We start from the raw sequence: 22408 nt of genomic DNA, 5'->3' as shown, positions 1-22408 counted from the left end.
CTGGGCTCTGGCTGGGCCATTCCAAAACTTTAATCTTCTTCTGTTGAAGCCATTCCTTTGTTGATTTGGATGTATGCTTTGGGTCGTTGTCATGCTGAAAGATGAAGTTCCTCTTCATGTGCTTTCTAGCAGAAGTCTGAAGGTTTTGTGCCAATATTGACTGGTATATGGAACTATTCATAATTCCCTCTAGCTTAACTAAGGCCCCAGTTCCAGCTGAAGAAAAACAGCCCCAAAGCATGATGCTGCCACCACCATGCTTCACTGTGGGTATGGTGTTCTTTTGGTGATGTGCAGTGTTGTTTTTACGCCAAAGATATCTTTTGGAATTATGGTCAAAAAGTTTGACCTTGGTTTCATCAGTTCATAACACCTTTTCCCACATGCTTTTGGGAGACTTCAGATGTGTTTTTGCAAAATGTAGCCTGGCTTGGATGTTTTTCTTCGTAAGAAAAGGCTTTCATCTTGCCACTCTACCCCATAGCCCAGACATATGAAGAATACGGGAGATTGTTGTACCACACAGCCAGTACTTGCCAGATATTCCTACAGCTCCTTTAATGTTGCTGTAGGCCTCTTGGTAGCCTCCCAGACCAGTTTTCTTCTCGTCTTTTCATCAATTTTGGAGGGATGTCCAGTTCTCTGAAATGTCACTGCTGTGCCATATTTTCTCCACTTCACTATGTTCCATGGTATATCTAATGCCTTGGAAATTCTTTTGTACCCTTCTCCTGACTGATACCTTTTAACAATGAGATCCCTCTGATGCTTTGGAAACTCTCTGTGGACCATGGCTTTTGCTGTGGGATGCGACTAAGTACATTTCAGGAAAGACCAACTAGAGCAGCTGAACTTTGGGGTTAATCAGGGGCACTTTAAATGATGGCAGGTGTATTCTGACTCCTATTTAACATGATTTTGAATGTGATTGCTTAATTCTGAACACAGCTGCATCCACAGTTATAAGAGGTTGTGCACCCTTATGCAACCACATTATTTTTATTTATTTTTTTGTTTTCTTCCCTTCACCTAAAAGATTTTTGTTTGTTTTTCAATTGAGTTGTACAGTTTATAGGTCACATTAAAGGTGGAAAAAGTTCTGAAATGATTTATCTTTGTCTCATGTATTTACATCACAGAAACCTGACATTTTAACAGGGGTGTGTAGACTTTTTATATCCACTGTATGTCATACATAATATGACTTACTAGGATGGAAGATCTTCTGGCTCTCTGTATCCCTCAACCCCCCATAACAAATAAAAACTCGACCACATGACTTGGTGTAAAAAGGCCGTAGCTTAAGTTTATTAACCACAATAAAATTTACCATGTATTGAACATATACCTATTAACATTGTAAACTAGTCCAATTTTAATTCAAACATTAATCCACAACATGTAACTTTTCAAAAACGTGAAGGGATCCTAGAAGGTAATCCATGTTTTCCCCTCGCGAACCTCCTCTTACGATCCAGGTCTAATCCAACTTTACCCTCGGCCGCACTCACCGACCCAAGGGCACCAACTCCTGGAAATTAAACCCCTGCCAGGCTATTAGCCCAAACAGGATCCCCCAGCTTTCCATTCACCACAACGTCCTAGATGCAGGCTGCAAGAGATGGAGCCATGCACCTATCCAAGTTTTGCCTCCCAGGATCCTTCTTCTACCTGCTTGCTACGACAAGAGCAATTTAACGAACAAACCAAAAACATCAATTACGGGAGGGTGGGTGGGACACTTCTCTACACTTTCCGGACTAACCTAAAACTCTTTCCCTCCATCCTTAAGTACTACCAAATCTACCGCTCCACCTACCCAAAACTCCTCCCCCACAAGCCCACACTATCCTAAAATTAACCCCATGTGCCACAACCTTCCACCAAAGTCAAGCCACATTTCGCTATGGCTGCTCCCCGCTCCATTGCTTTTTGGAGTCTAAGACGCATCCAGCTATCCTCTTAATGCTGTTGCCAAACCTTTTTGATGGGGTTTCCATCAATTTCTAACCATTTTTATGAACCAGACACCCTCTTCTCTTCCGATCAGGGGGTGCCTGGTTGTCTCCCATTGACTTCCATTGTATTAAATTGTATTTGAGCACCCAAATTATTCGGCCGAGCACACGGATCTGCCGAGCATAGCGATGCTCGAGCCGAACAGGTATTCGGCTGAGCATGCTCGCTCATCACTAATATTTGGTTATTAGCACACACACTTATCTTATCTTATCTTAACACACACAGATGCTAACATTGTCTTTCAGCTTAATTCTTGTTTTTCAGCTGTAAGCTGTCGCCATTTTCTATTACGCACACAGAGAAATGGAAACATAAAGTCCTTTATAAGGCTGAGTTCACACAGGGCTGTGCACATGAGCTGTGATTTTCACGCATCACTGCGTGAAAATCGCAGCATGCTCTATATTGTGCGTTTATCACGTAACGCAGGCCCCATAGAAGTGAATAGGGCTGAGTGAAAATCGCAAGCATCCGCAAGCAAGTGCGGATGCGGTGCAATTTTCACGCATGGTTGCTAGGTGACAGTCTATTCACTGTATTATTTTCCCTTATAACATGGTTATAAGGGAAAATAATAGCATTCTGAATACAGAATGCTTAGTAGATGATCAATTGAGGGTTAAAAAAAATGAACTCACCTTCTCCTCTTGATCGCGTAGTTCCCGGTCTCTTTACTTCTTTCATGATGAACTACCGGCTAAAGGACCTGTGGTGACTTCAGATCACATGGTCCATAATAACATCTACACAACACCGAACCCAAACCTGAACTTCTGTGAAGAAGTTCGGGTCTGGGTACCACAGTCGGTTTTTTATCACGCGCGTGCAAAACACATTGCACCCGTGTGATAAAAACTGAACATCGGAACGCAATCGCAGTCAAAACTGACTGCAATTGCGTACCTAATCGTGCGGGTTTGCCGCAATACACCGGGACGCATCCGGACCTAATCCTGGATAACTTTTTTAACAATCCCAATAGGACAAATAACACTAAGGCCCCTTTCACACGAGTGTGACGGATCAGTGAAACTCGCACTATTTTGCAAGCAAGTTCAATCAGTTTTCTCTGCGATTGCGTTCAGTTGTTCAGTTTTTTTCTGCGCGGGTGCAATGCATTTTGATGCGTTTTTCACGCGCGTGATAAAAAGCTGAAGGTTTACAAACAACATCTCTTAGCAACAATGCTTGCGGATGCAATGCGTTTTTCACGCAGCCCCAATCACTTCTATGGGGCCAGGGATGCGTGAAAAACGCTGAATATAGAACATGCGCAGAACTGATGCGTGAAAAACCACACTCATGTACACAGACCCATTGAAATTAATGGGTCAGGATTCAGTGCGGGTGCTATGCGTTCACGTCACACATTGCACCCGCGCGGAAAACTCGCTCATGTGAAAGGGGCCTAAGGGTATGGCCACACGGTCAGGTTTCTTGATGTAGTTTTGGAAGCCAAAACCAGGAGTGAATTCAAAAAAGAGAAGTTGTATCACTGTTCTTTATACTTTCTCTCATTTTACGATCCACTCTGTTGGCTTCCAAAACTGCATGCAGAAACCTGATTGGCCATACCCTAATGACAAGTCCTGGATTTACATCTCAGGTGCTCGTAGATATTTGGGTATATTCAGTGGCGTAGCGTGGGTTGCCAGCACCCGGGGCAAGCCAAAAATTGCACACCCCCCCCTCGCGCCTACCCCAGGCACGCCACTTTTAACAGATACTGTAGTAGATCACTAGCAGTCCTATGTAACACCTCAGATAGCACAGAGATAACTCTCTGAGTACAGATAATGTAGTAGATGGGTGTGAGGCCCCAGAATTCAGAACACAGTGTGACCTGAAGTCTGGGGCCAGAATGCGGCAGTATGGGCCAAATTCTCAATCTTCTCCCCCAACCCTACCATGAAACAGATATGTGGATGGACATTATTATTACAGTAGAATACCGCACCATACCTGTTACATCCAGTGACGTCTCCTGTGATGTAGACTTTCCTCAATGTCTTCATTCAGAGATAAGACCGCCACGATAACTTCTTTCAGCCGCTTCTCGTCTCTGCAGAGTTTCACCGAAAAAAATGTAGGTTCCTCACTTTACTATCATGCTCTCCTTCCTGGTGTCTCAACACTGTCATCCTGCTGCCCCCCAATACTGAGATAGAGCCAGACAGATAGCTTTCATTCCCCATAATATTATTCCCCCTGTACAGGGAGCGCAGAATTATTAGGCAAGTTGTATTTTTGAGAATTAATTTTATTATTGAACAACAACCATGTTCTCAATGAACCCAAAAAACTCATTAATATCAAAGCTGAATATTTTTGGAAGTAGTTTTTAGTTTGTTTTTAGTTTTAGCTATTTTAGGGGAATATCTGTGTGTGCAGGTGACTATTACTGTACATAATTATTAGGCAACTTAACAAAAAACAAATATATACCCATTTCAATTATTTATTTTTACCAGTGGAACCAATATAACATCTCAACATTCACAAATATACATTTCTGACATTCAAAAACAAAACAAAAACAAATCAGTGACCAATATAGCCACCTTTCTTTGCAAGGACACTCAAAAGCCTGCCATTCATGGATTCTGTCAGTGTTTTGATCTGTTCACCATCAACATTGCGTGCAGCAGCAACCACAGCCTCCCAGACACTGTTCAGAGAGGTGTACTGTTTTCCCTCCTTGTAAATCTCACATTTGATGATGGACCACAGGTTCTCAATGGGGTTCAGATCAGGTGAACAAGGAGGCCATGTCATTAGATTTTCTTCTTTTATACCCTTTCTTGCCAGCCACGTTGTGGAGTACTTGGACGCGTGTGATGGAGCATTGTCCTGCATGAAAATCATGTTTTTCTTACCTTGCAGACTGCTTCCTGTACCACTGCTTGAAGAAAGTGTCTTCCAGAAACTGGCAGTAGGACTGGGAGTTGAGCTTGACTCCATCCTCAACCCAAAAAGGCCCCACAAGCTCATCTTTGATGATACCAGCCTAAACCAGTACTCCACCTCCACCTTGCTGGCGTCTGAGTCGGACTGGAGCTCTCTGCCCTTTACCAATCCAGCCATCTGGCCCATCAAGACTCACTCTCATTTCATCAGTCCATAAAACCTTAGAAAAATCAGTCTTGAGATATTTCTTGGCCCAGTCTTGACGTTTCAGCTTGTGTGTCTTGTTCAGTGGTGGTCGTCTTTCAGCCTTTCTTACCTTGGCCATGTCTCTATGAGTATTGCACACCTTGTGCTTTTGGGCACTCCAGTGATGTTGCAGCTCTGAAATATGGCCAAAATGGTGGCAAGTGGCATCTTGGCAGCTGCACGCTTGACTTTTCTCAGTTCATGGGCAGTAATTTTGCGCCTTGGTTTTTTCACACGCTTCTTGCGACCCTGTTGACTATTTTGAATGAAACGCTTGATTGTTCGATAATCACGCTTCAGAAGCTTTGCAATTTTAAGAGTGCTGCATCCCTCTGCAAGATATCTCACTATTTTTGACTTTTCTGAGCCTGTCAAGTCCTTCTTTTGACCCATTTTGCCAAAGGAAAGGAAGTTTCCTAATAATTATGCACACCTGATATAGGGTGTTGATGTCATTAGACCACACCCCTTCTCATTACAGAGATGCACATCACCTAATATGCTTAATTGGTAGTAGGCTTTCGAGCCTGTACAGCTTGGAGTAAGACAACATGCATAAAGAGGATGATGTGGTCAAAATACTAATTTGCCTAATAATTCTGCACGTAGTGTATATTATAATGGCCCCCTCTTTATTATTAATGTACTGGCCCCCTCTTTAATAACAAAGAGGGGGCCATTATATTAGCAAAGAGGGGGCCAGTACATTAATAATAAAGAGGGGGCCAGTACATTAATAATAAAGAGGGGCCATTACATTAATAATAAAGAGGGGGCCATTATATTAATAATAAAGAGGGGCCATTACATTAATAACAAAGAGGGGGTCATTACATTCATAACAAAGAGGGGGTCATAACATTCATAACAAAGAGGGGGTCATTATATTAATAATAAAGAGGGGGTCATTACATTAATAATGAAGAGGGGGTCATTACATTAATAATGAAGAGGGGGTCATTACATTAATAATAATAATGTACTGGCCCCCTCTTTATTATTAATATAATGGCCCCCTTTTTATTAATAATGTAATGTCCCCCTCTTTTTTATTAATGTACTGGCCCCCTCTTTGCTAATATAATGTCCCCCTCTCTGTTAGTAATGTACTGGCCCCCTCTTTGCTAATATAATCGCCCCCTCTTATTACTGTGCCAATGCCATTGAATAGGATAGCCTTTCTGCTCCAGTCCTCTCCTCTCCCACCCCCCATACTGCCCCCAGAGCCTCTGCAATTAGGTAAGGTAACATAAAAAAAAAATACTTACCTATCTCCATCCCCGCTTGTTCCCGCCGCAAGCGGTCACGAACGCCTCACTGTGCCTTCCTGCGCAGCGTCATCGCGTCATCTCGCGAGACCCGACGCAGGAGGTCACAGTGAGGTTATCGTGACCGAGTCCTGCATCGCTCTACTGCCTTATAGGCTTCAGGCCACTAGGCCTGAAGCCTATGGGGCATAACGGAGGGGACGGGAGCCATAGGCTCCCGTAGCCCTCATTGAAATTTCGGATGCCTGGCGCCCCCTGCAATTTGGCGCCCGGGGCAACAGCCCCTCCGGCCCCCCCCACGCTACGCCCCTGGGTATATTCACACGTGGCAGATTTATTGTAGAAATTTCGGTGACAAAATCAGTTCCACTTTTGTCTGTTCTGGCATCAAGTGCCTGCTTTTTCAAGAAGTCTCATTCAGATGCTTAGGACGATTGCTGAAATTGTAACTGCCGTGTGTAACTTCGGACTATGCCTGTCCGCTCAACCGCTCCTTAAAGGAAATCTTTCAACATAAAAATGAAAATGCAGCAGGAGGAGCCCAGCAGATTTGAGAGATAGTTTTCTGGAAAATGATTCTACAAAACCTGTAATTTATACATTTCTATCTCTTTCTGAGCTCAGGAGTCATATGAGTGGTCTTACTTAGGCTAGTTTCACGCTAGTGCTATTAGGGAACAGCCTTCCGGATCTCTATGCATTCCAGCATTGCCAGAAGCTACTGCATCGCTGTCCAACCCCATTAACTACAGTATAATGGGGACCGGTGGAAATCTGGCTGATTCTCAGCATGTTTGCTGGGTTACTGCCGTATTCCATTATAGTTAATGGGGCTGGCGGGTATCAGTTAGCATCTGGCAATGCTGGATCCAGACATCGCCGGTAGGCTGTTCCATACCTCCCAAGTGTCCCTCTTTTGGAGGGACAGTCCCTCTTTTTGATCAAAGTCCCTCTATCTCTCTTTGATCCGTAAATGTCCCTCTTTCTGACCTAGGGAATTAATGCATAGATGTGCATTAATACATTTACTAAATTGCTCCTTACTAAACTATCTGTATGGTTTCTACCTGTATATTAGACCATAACTTCATTATTTAGTGCAATTTGGACCTTAAAATATCTATAATCCGATGATTTATATGCAAATATTTAAATGGATATTGAAAATAAAGGAACTTACACTCACCTAACCCATCCCTAGCTACTGCAGTATCAGTTAGGGGCGCGGCCTAGTATGAAAAAAACTGCCGCAATGCGCGCCGCATATATTGTCCCTCTTTGCAATTTTCACAAGTTGGGAGGTATGCTGTTCTCTGCCGGAACAGCCTGCTGGAGATGACTAGTGCTAGTGTGAAACTAGCATTAGTGATGTAGGTTGTCTTATCATTGACTGAAAGCCATAGGCGTAGCTATAGGGGTGTCATGGCTGTTAGTGAGCAACACACAGTGAATAGCAACTGACCGAACCCAAACTAGGGAGGATAAAGGGTGACCCCTGTCAGACCCTAAAAGCTCTCCCTAAGCTGCTATGCACATGTCCGGATCCATATGGTGGATCGAGACATGCCCGCGTACCTTAGGCTGACGACCACTGAAACCCCTACAATAGTGGAAGGGGCACGGCCACCGGTGCCCTGCTCAGTATATGGAGGGAACCGGGGTCGCCTCGGATCCAGTCAGCAAAGAAACAGAAACACACAATGTCTGAACACTTAACTGAAGGAGCTGTGGCTGCAGTGAAAACAGATCCAAAGTCAGCAGACAATATCCGAAGTACTTGCTTCAGCAGAACACAGATCCAGTGAAAAGATATCACACAGGTGAAGATACTCAAACGAGAGATACAGCTCAAATGAAAAGTATAATCCGCACCTCTACAAAGGAGGAGGGGTGATTTAAAGGCAGCGAAATCAAACACAGGAGAGACAGCTGGGAGGAAGGAAACAGAAAGTAAAGACCTCATCACAGGGGCGGAGAAACAGGGCAGAGGGAACTCCTCCAAGCTCTAGTAGTGACATCATCACAGGGGTGGAGAAACAGAGCTGTGAGAACGTCTCAAAGCTCTGGTAGTGACAAGGGGGTGCAGAGGTAGCAGTTGCTACTCGGTCCAGGAGCCTGAGGGTCCCAAAGACCCCTGTGCAACATAAGAAGACACCGGTATTATAGAAAGTGCATGCTAGACAAGTTACATTTCTGGCTGGAGGGAAGGGGTTAGGTCAAGAATTTGGCATGGGGGGCGGGCTTTAAATTTTTTCCTCAGGCAGCACGATGGCTATGTGCTTCCCTGTCCCCTGGCGACTCTTGCACCAGGGCCTATGAGCCTTTAGGCTACTTTCACACTCACGTTTGGTGCGGATCTATCATGGATCTGCACAGACGGATCCGTTCAGATAATACAAACATCTGCATCCGTTAAGAACAGATCTCTTTGTATCATCTTAAACATAGCTAAGACAGATCCATCTCGAACACCATTGAAAGTCAATGGAGGATGGATCTGTGTTCTATTGTGCCAGATTGTGTCATAGAAAACGGATCTGTCCCCATTGACTTACATTGTGTGCCAGGACAGATCCGTTTGGCTCAGTTTGTCAGACAGACACCAAAACGCTGCAAGCAACGTTTTGGTGTCCGCCTCCAAAGCGGAACGGAGGCATACTGATGCATTCTGAGCAGATCCTTTTCCATTCAGAATGCATTAGGGCAAAACTGATCCGTTTTGGACCACTTGTAAGAGCCCTGAACGGATCACACAAACGGAAAGCCAAAATGCGAGTGTGAAAGTAGCTCTAGCTATGCCCCTGCTGACAGCTATCTATCTAAACACAATTAAAGAGGGATGCTGTCAGTCACTGATTTAACTAAGCAAATAGTTATGAGCCTCCTATTGGATAATTACTGCCTGGGCGATTATCTTTCAGCTGGCAATAAGTTATTTAACCCCAACTGGTGCAACGAGTTGCTTCTTATTTCTTAAACAACCATGTGGAAACACACATCTCCTGGTCATGGAAAAGATGTTAGTCTGTTTGAGAAGGGTCAAACCATTGGCATGCATCAAGCAGAGAAAACATCTAAGGAGATTGCAGACACTACTAAAATTGGGTTAAGAACGGTCCAAAGCATTATTAAAAACTTGAAGGATAGTGGGGAACCATCGTATTCAAGGAAGAAATGTGACGGGAAAAAAGCCTGAATGATCGTGATCGGTGATCTCTTAAACGTTTGGTGAAATCAAATCGAAGAAAAACAACAGAATCACTCAGAGCTTGTTTAATAGTGAAAGTAAGAGCATTTCCACACGCACAATGCAAAGGGAACTCAAGGGATTGGGACTGAACAGCTGTGTAGCCGTAAGAAAACCACTAATCAGTGAGGCAAACCAGAAAAAAAGGCTTAAATTTGCTAGGGAGCATAAAGATTGGACTCTGGAGCAATAGAAGGTCATGTGGTCTGATGAGTCCAGATTTACCCTGTTCCAAAGTGATGGGCGCATCAGGGTAAGAAAAGAGGCAGACGAGGTGATGCAGCCATCATGCCTAGTGCCTGTGGGGGCAGCGCTATGATCTGGGGTTGCTGCAGTTGGTCAGGTCTAGGTTCAGCAACAGCATGTGCTCCAAGAATGAGGTCAGCGACTACCTGAACATACTGAATGGCCAGATTATTCCATCAATGGATTTTTTTCTTCCCTGATGGCACGGGCATACTCCAAGATGACAATGCCAGGATTCATCGGGCTCAAATTGTGAAAAAGTGGTTCAGGGAGCATGAGAGATCATTTTCACACATGGATTGGCCACCACAGAGTCCAGACCTTAACCCCATTGAGAATCTTTGCGATGTGCTGGAGAAGACTTTGCGCAGCAGTCCGACTCTACCATCATCAATGCAAGATCTTGGTGAAAAATTAATGCAATACTGGATGGAAATAAATCTTGTGACATTATAGAAGCTTATCGAAACAATACCACAGCGAATGCGTGCCGTAATCAAAGCTAAAGGCGGTCCAACAAAATATTAGAGTGTTTGACCTTTTTTTTTTTTTTTTGGGTGGCAATTTATTTTTGGACAGGCAGCGTATATTAATCTGCTCTTGCTGTATAACATGCTGCCTGCAGATTTGCACTGCATTTTAAGGTGAGAGCGCCTCTTTAAAGGCATTTTCCATTATTCCTATGGGTTTAAAAATATATACTCATGTAGTCTCTGACCTCATGTACATCTTCCTCATGTTTCTTTTTAAATTTGGACTCTCCCAACCCATTTTCACCATGTAAGCAAATCCCTCTAGTTTGTTTTCCATCCTGTATGTAGCACTTCCTGTTGTTGCATCCAACCAAACCCATGATGCACCTCTCCTTTCTCTGCCACAACGCCCAGCTAGTTTATAGCTCCTCCCACCGATAGTTACATAGACACTCCCCGATCACTGCCCCTAACAACGCCCAGCTAGTTTATAGCTCCTCCCACCCAGATAGTTACATAGACACTCCCCGATCACTGCCCCTAACAACGCCCAGCTAGTTTATAGCTCCTCCCACCCAGGTAGTTACATAGACACTCCCCGATCACTGCCCCTAACAACGCCCAGCTAGTTTATAGCTCCTCCCACCCAGATAGTTACATAGACACTCCCCGATCACTGCCCCTAACAACGCCCAGCTAGTTTATAGCTCCTCCCACCCAGGTAGTTACATAGACACTCCCCGATCACTGCCCCTAACAACACCCAGCTAGTTTATAGCTCCTCCTACCTGCTAGTTACATAGACACTCTCCTTTCACCGCCACTAACATATAGGTGATATGAAAACGGTACATCAAAAAACTGCCAGATTTATAATATCTACAGTGACTAAGATTATACTGTTGACATTGTCACCGTTTTCTTCTGCTGCACATTTTTACTCATTGCTTATTTCTTAACAGAGACACTGAACGCATACTACAATGGTTTCAGTTCTAGGAAGCTGCAGCTTTTAAAGGTATTGTGGTGTTACGTCTTAGCTGTACTATTTGGATATGTTATATGTATCAGAATTGCCATCATGAAAGGTGGGCAAAAGACAACGAACGGGTATGCTTTTTTATATTTTTTGTTGTCTTTTTTATTATTTTGCATCATTTCAATAATCACTGCAAAACCACATATTTTCTTTACTGCCATTATAAAAACTGCTGAAAAGGCAGAAAAAACACAAAATAGGCACTTGTAAGGCCTCTTGCACACGAACGTTGTTGGGTCCCCAATGCACGGGCAACAACCGTGCGGCGGCCAGGACGGATCGAGACCCATTCAAGTGAACACGGATGCGGCGGGCATGGTGCCCATGTATTGCAGACCCGCTGTATGTGGCCCGCAATACGGCCACGGGCACACAACGTTCGTGTATAAGAGGCCTAACAGTACCTTTTCACTGTCTTATGTCCACCTTCAATGATAGGACAACTCTGGTGATTTATTACCCATAAGCAAATAGGATAGAGTAGGAGGCGAGTGCGAAACGGCCGTCACTGCTTTTAAACCTGTGTGAAAGCTGTTCCGCCCCTGCCTTGTATTATTAATACCTTTGGAAGAAATAAAGGAATCCATTTTCTACAGTGGTGAGTGCTGCCTACTCTATCCTATTTGCTTATGGACTATCTATGTGTTTTTGAGGCTTGAGCACCATAATACTGTTTGACGCGGAGTCACGGAGCCGCCAGTATTTTGTTCGCTGGAGGGACAGAGGCTGTGCCGCCCGATCTTTTCTATTTGAATGTCTGGTGATTTATTATCTTTTCACTCTCCTGTAGTAATCTTAAAGGGCAGCTGTATGAAGATAATCCATATTAGCCTGGGACTGTACTGTATGCATGCACACACTTTATCTGGCAACCACTTTTACATTTTTACAACTTTTGGAAAATTTAACCAAGGGTTGTCTAAATGAAACACTCCCTTTAACCTCTGAAGTCTGTGTAATGTGATTGCCAAAATGAACTGGTAAAACGGATCTAAAATTTTGAAATAAACTGAACCAGTTACTATAAAAATCCAATGTAAGCTACAGGCAGCATGTTATAGAGTGAGAAGACCAGTGTTTTAGACGTCCTTCTTAATAAAGACCCATAGCTGGAGGTGGATCCTCCAAAGTTATGAAGAGGCGCAGGGCTCTCCATAACTTCGGCGCATCCAGTGCCAGTTCTAAATGTAAGACAACTTCCGAGGTGGTGTTCTTCATTGTGTTTTATTCTGGTTGTCTTGGTCTTGAGGAGGTATGGTGCTTTATAGGGGATTGTCCTTCCACCTGTAGCCCATAAAGGAAGTCTGTCACTAGGAAATTCACTGTTACACCAGGCACAATGCCCTTTAGGACTAGCTTAGCTGAATGTAAATGATACAATTTTATTTAGTGATCTGTTTCTTCATTTTGGAGAAAAAGTACTTTTATTCCAAACTAGCAGAAGGACCCGGTTTCGCATGGGTATATTTCATCTATTTCATTTAATGTTTCTGTATATCATTAAAATATATCTACAGTATCCACTATAACAGTGACATCTACAGTACCCCGCCCCTTTAACAGTGACCTCCACAGCAGACTGCCCCTTAACAGTTACATCCACGGTGCCCTCCCCTTTAACAGTGACCCCCACAGCAGCCGCCCCTTTATTAGTGACCTCCACAGTACCCTGTCAGTGATTTCCACAATAACCCACCCCCTTAACAGTAACCTCTACAGCACCCCGCTCCTTAACACTGACCTCCATAGCTGACCGTCCCCTTAACTGTGACCTCCACAGTTCCCTGTCCCCTTAACAGAGACCTCCACAGTGCCCGCCCCTTTACCAGTGACCTCCACAGCATCCCGCCCCCTTATCAGTGACCTTCACAACAGCCTGCCTCTTTAACAGTGACCTTAACAACATCCCAACCCCTTAGGGCTAGTTTCACACTAGCGGCAAGGAACTCCGGCAGGCTGTTTAGGTGGGTGAACAGCCTGTCAAATCCGTCCTGCTACTAGTGCATGCGTACCCCCGGACTACCGCTTCAGCCCCATTGACTATAATAGGGGCGAGGCAGAGTTCCGGTGGCAGCACGGCAGCGCATGTCGAGAGGCGGCAGGACTAAAAGCACATGTCGTACTTTTATCTGGCCACCTCTCAGCATGCGCTGCCGTGCTGCTGCCGGAACTCCGCCCACCCCATTATAGTCATTGGGGCCAGAGCGGTAGTCTGGGGGCATTCGTGCACTAGTGGCAGGACAGATCCGACAGGATGTTCACCCACCAAAACAGCCTGCTGGAGCTCCTTGCCGCTAGTGTGAAAGTACCCTAACAGTGACCTCCACAGCAGCCTGCCCCTTTAACAGTAAAATCCACAGCGGCTGCTCCTTCTTTAGTGACCTCCACAGTACCCCTTCTCCTTAAAGGGATTCTGTCACCTCGTTTTAGCTTATAGAGCTGCGGACATGCACGGCTATATTACCGCTAGCATATCCGCAATATACCTGTCCCATAAAGCGGTGTCCTTTTATTGTGTTTAAAAAATGATTTTATAGATATGTAAATGAGCCTGGTAAGGTGCCCAAGGGGCTGTACTAACCTTCTTGGTGCCCAGCCACGCCCCCCTGTAAACCACCTTTCTTCACAGTTAGATTGCTGTAATCTTGCAATGCGCGAGCTCGTGCATGTGCAGTGCTGGTATAGTGTTCCTTCCCTGTGCTGGCATCAGCCTTAGGGAAGGAACTGCGCATGCGCGAGCTAACCCTGTCTTCTTTCCAAAGGTACTCATTGGAATTTGGGCCCCTTTGTGCACCTAGGCTGCAAAAAAGTGTCACACATGTGGTACTCAGAAGAAGTAGGGTAATGTGTTTTGGGGTGTATTTTTACATATACCCATGCTAGGTGATAGAACTATCTCTGTAAATTGACAACTTTGTATAAATTTTTTTTAAAGTTATCATTTACAGAGATATTTCTCACACACAGTATGGGTATATGTAAAAATACACCCCAAAACACATTGCCCTACTTCTTCTGAGTACGGCGATACCACATGTGTGACACTTTTTTGCAGCCTAGGTGCACAAAGGGGCCCAAATTCCAATAAGTACCTTTGGAAAGAAGACACCCCAAGGTATTCCGTGAGGGGCATGGTGAGTTCATAGAAGATTTATTTTTTGCACAAGTTAGCGGAAAATGTTTTTTCTTTTTTTTCTTACAAAGTCTCATATTCCACTAACTTGTGACAAAAAATAAAATTTTACATGAACTCACGGAATACCTTGGGGTGTCTTCTTTCCAAAATGGGGTCACTTGTGGGGTATTTTTACTGCCCTGGCATTTTAGGGGCCCTAAAGCATGAGAAGTAGTTTGGAATCCAAATGCGTAAAAGATGCCCTGTGAAATCCTACAGGTACTCATTGTAATTTGGGCCCCTTTGCACACCTAGGCTGCAAATAAGTGTCACACATGTGGTATCGCCGTACTCAGGAGAAGTAGGGCAATGTGTTTTGGCGTGTATTTTTACATATACCCATACTGTGTGTGAGAAATATCTCTGTAAATGACAACTTTCCCCATTTTTTTATACAAAGTTGTAAAATGACACCCCAAAACACATTCCCCAACTTCTCGTGAGTACGGCGATACCACATGTGTGACACTTTTTTGCAGCCTAGGTGCACAAAGGGGCCCAAATTCCAATGAGTACCTGTAGGATTTCACAGGGCATTTTTTACACATTTGAATTCCAAACTACTTCTCACGCTTTAGGGCCCCTAAAATGCCAGGGCAGTATAAATACCCCACAAGTGACCCCATTTTGGAAAGAAGACACCCCAAGGTATTCCATGAGGGGCATGGCGAGTTCATGTAAAATTTTATTTTTTGTCACAAGTTAGTGGAATATGAGTATAAATAAAAAAAATCATTTTCCGCTAACTTGTGCCAAAAAGAAAAATCTTCTATGAACTCACCATGCCCCTCACAGAATACCTTGGGGTGTATTTTTTCCAAAATGGGGTCACTTGTGGGGTATTTATTAATTTTAGGGGCCCTAAAGCGTGAGAAGTAGTTTGGAATCCAAATGCGTAAAAAATGCCCTGTCAAATCCGAAAGGTACTCATTGGAATTTGGGCCCCTTTGTGCACCTAGGCTGCAAAAAAGTGTCACTTGTGGTATCGCCGTACTCAGAAGAAGTAGGGCAATGTGTTTTTTTGGGGTGTATTTTTGCATATACCCCTGCTGGATGAGAGAAATATAAATTGACAACTTTGTATAATTTTTTTTTTAAAGTTGTCATTTACAGAGATATTTCTCACACACAGGATGGGTATGTGTGAAAAGACACCCCAAAACACATTGCCCTACTATTGGGCAAAGGGGCCCAAATTCCAATGAGTACCTTTTAGGAGGGCATTTTTAGACATTTGGATTCCAGACTTCTTCTCACGCTTTTGGGCCCCTAAAATGCCAGGGCAGTATAAATACCCCACATGTGACCCCATTTTGGAAAGAAGACACCCCAAGGTATTCCGTGAGGGGCATTGCGAGTTCATAGAAGGCACAAGTTAGCGGAAATTTTTTAGTTTTTTTTTCTCACAAAGTCTCCCTTTCCGCTAACTTGGGACAAAAAGTTCAATCTTTCATGGGCTCAATATGCCCCTCAGCGAATACCTTGAGGTATCTTATTTCCAAGATGGGGTCATTTGTGGGGTGTTTGTACTGCCCTGGCATTTGAGGGTCTCCACAATCATTACATGTATGGCCAGCATTAGGAGTTTCTGCTATTCTCCTTATATTGAGCATACAGGTAATGAGATTTTTTTTTTCGTTCAGCCTCTAGGCTGAAAGAAAATATGAACGGCACAGATTTCTTTATTCGCATTGATCAATGTGGATGAAAAAATCTCTGCCCAAAAATGTGCAAAAAAAAAAAAAGAGGGGAAAGGCGTCTGCCAGGACATAGGAGCTCCGCCCACATCCCAACCCACTCAGCTCGTATGCCCTGGCAAACCCGATTTCTCCATTCACATCAATCGATGTGGATGAATAAATCATTGCCAGAATTTTTTTTTATTTTTTTTTTATACAAAGTGTTTGCCAAAGCATATGAACACCACCCCTCAGCTCATAAGCCTCGGCAAACCTATTTTTTTACTGCAGAGGAGAAATCTCGTCTTGCAGCGCTGCATACACCAACTTTTGTGTATTCTGACAGCAGCGCAATGCTTCTGTCAGAATGCACATCAGTGCTGCAGCTGGTTGATCGCTTGGTCCACCTAGAAGGTAAAAAAAAAAAAAAAACTGCCAGCAACGCAATAAATTGATTAACCTTAACTTTATATAACATTTGAAACAGAACATTAACTTTTATAAACTTTATTGAACATTTGAAACAGAACATTAACTTTTTGCTTACCTGTGATTTTTATTTTTTACCTTTAGAGGATAAACCTCTACTTCCCCATGGGACAATGTGCAAAGCGCAAAGCACCCAGAGATGTGGCGAAGTACATTATGCACTTTGTCCCAGGTGAAAGGAGAGGTTTGTGGCAGCTCTGTGTGAAAGGGCCCTAAGACTCCTGTGTGCCTGTCCTGTGTAACACAATCCCTACACTAATAGTGTACCTGTGTGTGGTACTTGCGTAAACACTCCCCTATGCATAGGGCAGGCTGGTCAGGACAGTCAGGACAAAAAACGGTGGTGTCACGCCTTATTCCAGCCCTGCTACAGACACAACATCTTTTTCTTGGAGAACGGTGAGTAGGGGTACCAGAATAGACACTCGGGAAGTGTCTGGCATGTAGCCGGCTCACTACATCAGGGACTATGGGCACAGACCCTCCTGGATACATGAGTTCCGAAATGATCTCTTCCTGGAATTTTAGGAAGGATCCCGTTCTTCCAGCCTTACTGTAGAGAACAAAACTATAATATACGGCCAATTGAATTAAATAAACAGACACCTTCTTATACCAGCGTCTGGTGCGGCGGGACACTAAATAGGGAGCCTACATCTGGTCATTAAATTCCACCCCTCCCATGTGAAGGTTATAGTCGTGGACAGAGAGGGGTTTCTCAATGACTCCAGTTGCCCTTTCAATTTCTACTGTCGTGTCTGCGTGAATGGTGGACAGAAGGTAAATGTCCCTCTTGTCCCTCCACTTCACTGCGAGCAGTTCTTGGTCACACAAGGCAGCCCTCTCCCCCCGTTCAAGTCGGGTATTAACAAGCCGTTGGGGGAAGCCCCGGCGACTACGTCGCGCGGTGCCACAGCATTTTAAAATCCGACTAGATTTAAGTGCTGAAAGAGGGCCACACTTGTGTAAAAAATTTCCACGTATAAGTGGTACCCCTTGTGGACTAAGGGTGACACCAAGTCCCAGACAATCTTGCCACTGCTCCCCAGGTAGTCAGGGCATCCGACCGGCTCCAGTTTTGAGTCTTTTTCCTCATAGACCCTAAAACGATATTTATAGCCTGTGACCCTTTCACAGAGCTTATATAGTTTGACCCCATACTGGGCGCGCTAGCTGGGGATGTACTGTTTGATGCCAAGGTGCCCGGTAAAATGTATAAGGGACTCGTCTATGCAGATGTTCTGATTGGGGTATACGCATCTGCAAATCTGGATGACAAATGGTCTATGAGGGGCTGAATTTTATGGAGCCGGTCATAAGCAGGGTGGCCTCTTGGATGACAAGTTTTATTGTCAGCGAAATGCATAAAGCGCGTGATGACCTCAAAACGTGCCCTGGACATTGCAGCAGAGAACATGGGCATGTAATGTATTGGGTCTTTAGACCAATAGGACCGCAATACATTTTTTTTTGTTAGACCCATGCTGAGGATAAGGCCCAAAAATATTTAAAATTTGGAAATTGTGACTGGTTTCCACCGGAAAGGCTGGGCATAGAAGCATTCTGGATTGGCGGTTATATAGTCTGTGGCGTAGCGGTTTGTTTCTGCCACAACTAAGTCATAGAGATCCGCGGTGAAGAACAGCTCAAAAAACTCAAGGGCCGATCCTAAATGAGCTATCTCCATGCGAACTCCAGACTGGGCGGTGAAAGGGGCCAATACGGGTGCTGCGGAAGCAGAGGATTGCTAATTAGGGTTTGCCAGCACCTCTGAGATACTAAGGGCTCTATGGGCCTGTGAACGTGGTGGCTGCGACGGGGGAGTTATTGCACGTGCCACCATACCAACTTGAACTGCCCTTCTGGTGCTCGCCACTTCACCAGGGAATACGGCAGTGCTGGTAGAAGGTCCAGGATGTGCTATGCTGCTGGTGTATGCTGCACCATAAAAAAGATCAGCGCTAGCACCACTGCTACCAATGAGGCTCATCATGCGGGGTAGGCAGAACACTGACATGGGGTCGGGTACGCCTGACTGTAGCAGGGACCTCAACCTTGTCATCTTCACTAGTGGTTAGAGTGCCACTGCTGTCTACAGGTTCATATTCTGAACCACTGGATTCAGCGGGTGATGCGTCCCCATCACTTTCATCCATCAGGACCAGAATCCTGTAGGCCTCTTCAGTGGAATACCCCTTGTTTGACATTTTGGACTAACTAAATTTAGGGGGTATTCCTCTGAGACTACCGAGGAAAAAGAGCAAACCTGCCTAGTAAACAGGAGTGCTTGCGAAGTAAAGCTGTGATTGCTAATAAAGACCCAAAAAGCTCAAAAGTGATCTTTATAGCGCCGCAGCGATTTTACAGTGTTTTTGCAGTGATCAGAAAAAAATATATTCTGTCACTGAGGTGGGGCGGACTGAACGCAAGTGTGCGCACAAGATCAGACCTGATCGGGCGAACACTGCGTTTTTTGTAGAGCCTAAGGTGACCCTAATGTACTTATCTGATTGCGTTCAGTCTTGATCACTTACAGATAGTAAGGTACTAGTGCTGATTAGCTACAGCGATGACGCTAATCAGCGACTAATCAGTGACTGCGGTGCAGTGGGCTGGGCGCTAACTACCTAACAAGTAGCAAACTACCTGGCGGTGATGAGGGACCCTTACAGGGGGTTGATCAATGACAGGGGGTGATCAGGGAGTCTATAAGGGGTGAGCAGGGGTTAATAAGTGACAGGGGGGGTGTAGTGTATGTGTGGTGATTGGTGCTACTTACAGAGCTGCCTGTGTCCTCTGGTGGTCGATCCAAGCAAAAGGGACCACCAGAGGACCAGGTAGCAGGTATATCAGATGCTATTTACAAAATAGCGTCTGATATACTAATTTCATTGGATCTTTTAAAAATCTACAGCCTGCCAGCCAATGATCGCTGCCGGCAGGCTGTAGTTAAACTTGTTCCCATGGCTCTGACGTGAATGCGCGTGTATTATGCGCGCGTGTTCACAGGAAATCTCGGGTCTCACGAGATGACGCCTATTGGCGTCATCGAGACCTGAGAGCACCACCGTCCTGACGCCTATCGGCGTTAGTGTGACGGGAGGTGGTTAAAGCTGACCTACAGCAGTGAAGAAAAATGGCTGGGTTGTTATGGAAACCTGGTGTAAAACTGTGTGTATGTGGAGACTAAGGGCCTGCGAGCTTCTATTGGCTCATAAGGGTCATGTGACCAGGCTTCTATTGGCTAATGCATTTTTTTTTTTATATCTAACTCAGGGATGTCCTTTTGAACAGCTCACTCTCAGACAGCAGCACTGTGCTGTCTGAGCGTGAGCTGCAGGGAGAAAGTCACCCTCCCTTCCACCCCTGCAGCTGACAGAAGTTGATTTTTTACCTTCATTTTTTCAATCCCTGTCGGCTGCGGAGTGGGGCGTGGCCTAATCGGATTGGGGGCATGGCCCTGTGAGCTTCTATTGGCTGATAAGGGACATGTGACCGTGTGTATGGCAGTTGGGATATGAAGAGAAAGACCCGCAGGCTTCTATTGGCTAATGTAGGTCATGTGATGTGCCATATTTACATTTTTGGGGAATATCTCAGGAACGGTACGTGCTAGAGAGCTGTGACCCCCACAAGATTTCTTTCCAGGTAGCAAGATATGTGTATACAAAGTTTTTGAGTAATCACATCCTTCTTTATATATATAGATGAGCAGTTAAGTGCACTGAGGGTGGGCCCAAGCCACTCTCTGCTCCCTTCCGTTTCCTGATGCCTTTGCCAGCCCCTCCCTCGTCTGGTCCTGTCAATCAAGGAGAGGGAGAGGCTGGCAGTGGAAGCTGGAGGAGCGTGGGTGCACAGAGTGACTAAGGAACACCCTTTGCATATGGTACAAAAGTTCTTTTTCTACAATAGGAAGCAACAGGGAGCTGTTCATTTGCATATGAATGAAAAAAAAAATCTGCACAATGAAGCAACAAATGCCTAAGTGAAAGGTATCATTATATTCATCTGAACTAGTCATACAAGGCATTGTGACTGGTTTATCAGTGTATTTCCTGATTTCCTAGAATTTTAATAAAGATTGCAACTGCATGCGTCATCTGCAATGCAGTTTTTGATGTTTTCCTTTTTTTTTTAAATAGATTTTTGGTGTCTTGTGGAAAGAAGGCCGCACAGGTACACAGTATCCCACTTCAGAAATATAAAGGCTAGGGTAGGACAGGCAAAACTTCTGCGCTGAGGGTAATTTTTAGATGTTTATCAAGCAGGGTCATGCTGTTTTTGATAAGTTCTTTATTGTCGTTTATTATTTTTTACGCTCCTTTATGTTTTACATTTAAGGCTACGTTCACATCTGAGCTTTCCCTTTCCGCTATTGAGATCCGTCATAGGATCACAATAATGGGGGAAAAGGCTTTAGTTTTGTCCCCATTCATTGTCAACGGGGACAAAACTGAACTGAACAAAACGGAATGCACCAGAATGTATTCCGTTCCGTTTGGTTGCGTTCCCATCGCGGACAGAATAACGCTGCAAGCTGCAATACACACATTACAATGAAGGGGACGTGTGCTGTCCGTGGAGAACATGGACAGCACACGCACGTGGGACACTGAGGTGTAAATGAGGCTTAATGATGAGACATTGCTCCCCATCATGTGCCTTTATTCACAGAAAGCTGACAATTGAGGAATGAGAAGCAGCTGACTCAGACTGCTTTAGTGGCCGGAGTAAAACTGGAACATGAGGATTTTTCTGTGGATGGTCTCCTTAAAAAAATGTTCATAAATAACATTTCATTTTCTGGCAACACATTTCCTTGTAAAGTAAATGCACAGACCTAAAAACATTGCCACAGATTTTTTTTTAAATATATCTCTATAGCGGTCAGTGCTTAATTTTTTCCAATTGCGCCCCAAAGTCTTAGGCCTGATGCACATTTTTCATCCGCGTGCTATTTGCATTTTTTGCGGATGGCACACTGACCCCTTCATATCTATGGAGACATGCACACATTGGTATTTTTTGCGGATCCATTTATCCGTTCTGCAGATTATAGAACATGTGCAATTCTGATCCACATTGCAAATAAAAATATGTCTTTCTACTGATGGGTGTGAGAAAAATGAGGAATGCACTTGGAAGGTGTCCATATTTTGAGGATCCGTGGTTTGCGGACTGAGATACAGACACGGCTGTGTGCAGCCAACGCCGGGGGGTTGTAAGAGCTCACTATCTACAGTTACAACAATGCTTTCTGTCCTCTTCTGTTTACCAGGGCCAATACACCGTGAGGATCGGGCTATACGTGGGTGAAAAAGAAGAACTACTCTCTTGTTTTCTCATTACATTGAAAGTTAAAGTTGCATTTTTGTGATAGGAACCTGCAAAAGGAAAATATGTTACTTATGTTCCTAAACCCCTGACATTTTTGGCACTTTAAAATAAATTATAATAATTTTTCAAGGTGAGACTAATGCAGTAAGAACTGACACCACCTCATCTGTGATGTGTCACTAAGTAACTTACCCGGGAAGATCATGTGAATTAAGGCTTGCGGTATTTGTCCAGTTGCCTCTCGGCATGTTTGCCGTGCTGCAGCCGCATCTCCCGCCTG

General features: G+C 44.4%; 1 protein-coding gene across 1 annotated transcript in view; it reads left to right on the top strand.

Moving 5' to 3' along the window:
* Positions 1–22408, top strand: part of LY96 (lymphocyte antigen 96) — a 196189-nt gene that overhangs the window by 27803 nt on the left and 145978 nt on the right. Inside the window, exon 4 of the mRNA XM_044294908.1 lies at positions 11372–11427. Coding sequence (XP_044150843.1) covers positions 11372–11427 — 56 coding nt within the window. The remainder of the gene's footprint in view (positions 1–11371; positions 11428–22408) is intronic.

This window comes from Bufo gargarizans, chromosome 5 (assembly GCF_014858855.1).
Source record: "Bufo gargarizans isolate SCDJY-AF-19 chromosome 5, ASM1485885v1, whole genome shotgun sequence".
Classification (NCBI taxonomy): domain Eukaryota; kingdom Metazoa; phylum Chordata; class Amphibia; order Anura; family Bufonidae; genus Bufo; species Bufo gargarizans.
This window is presented reverse-complemented; position numbering and strand designations above follow the sequence as displayed.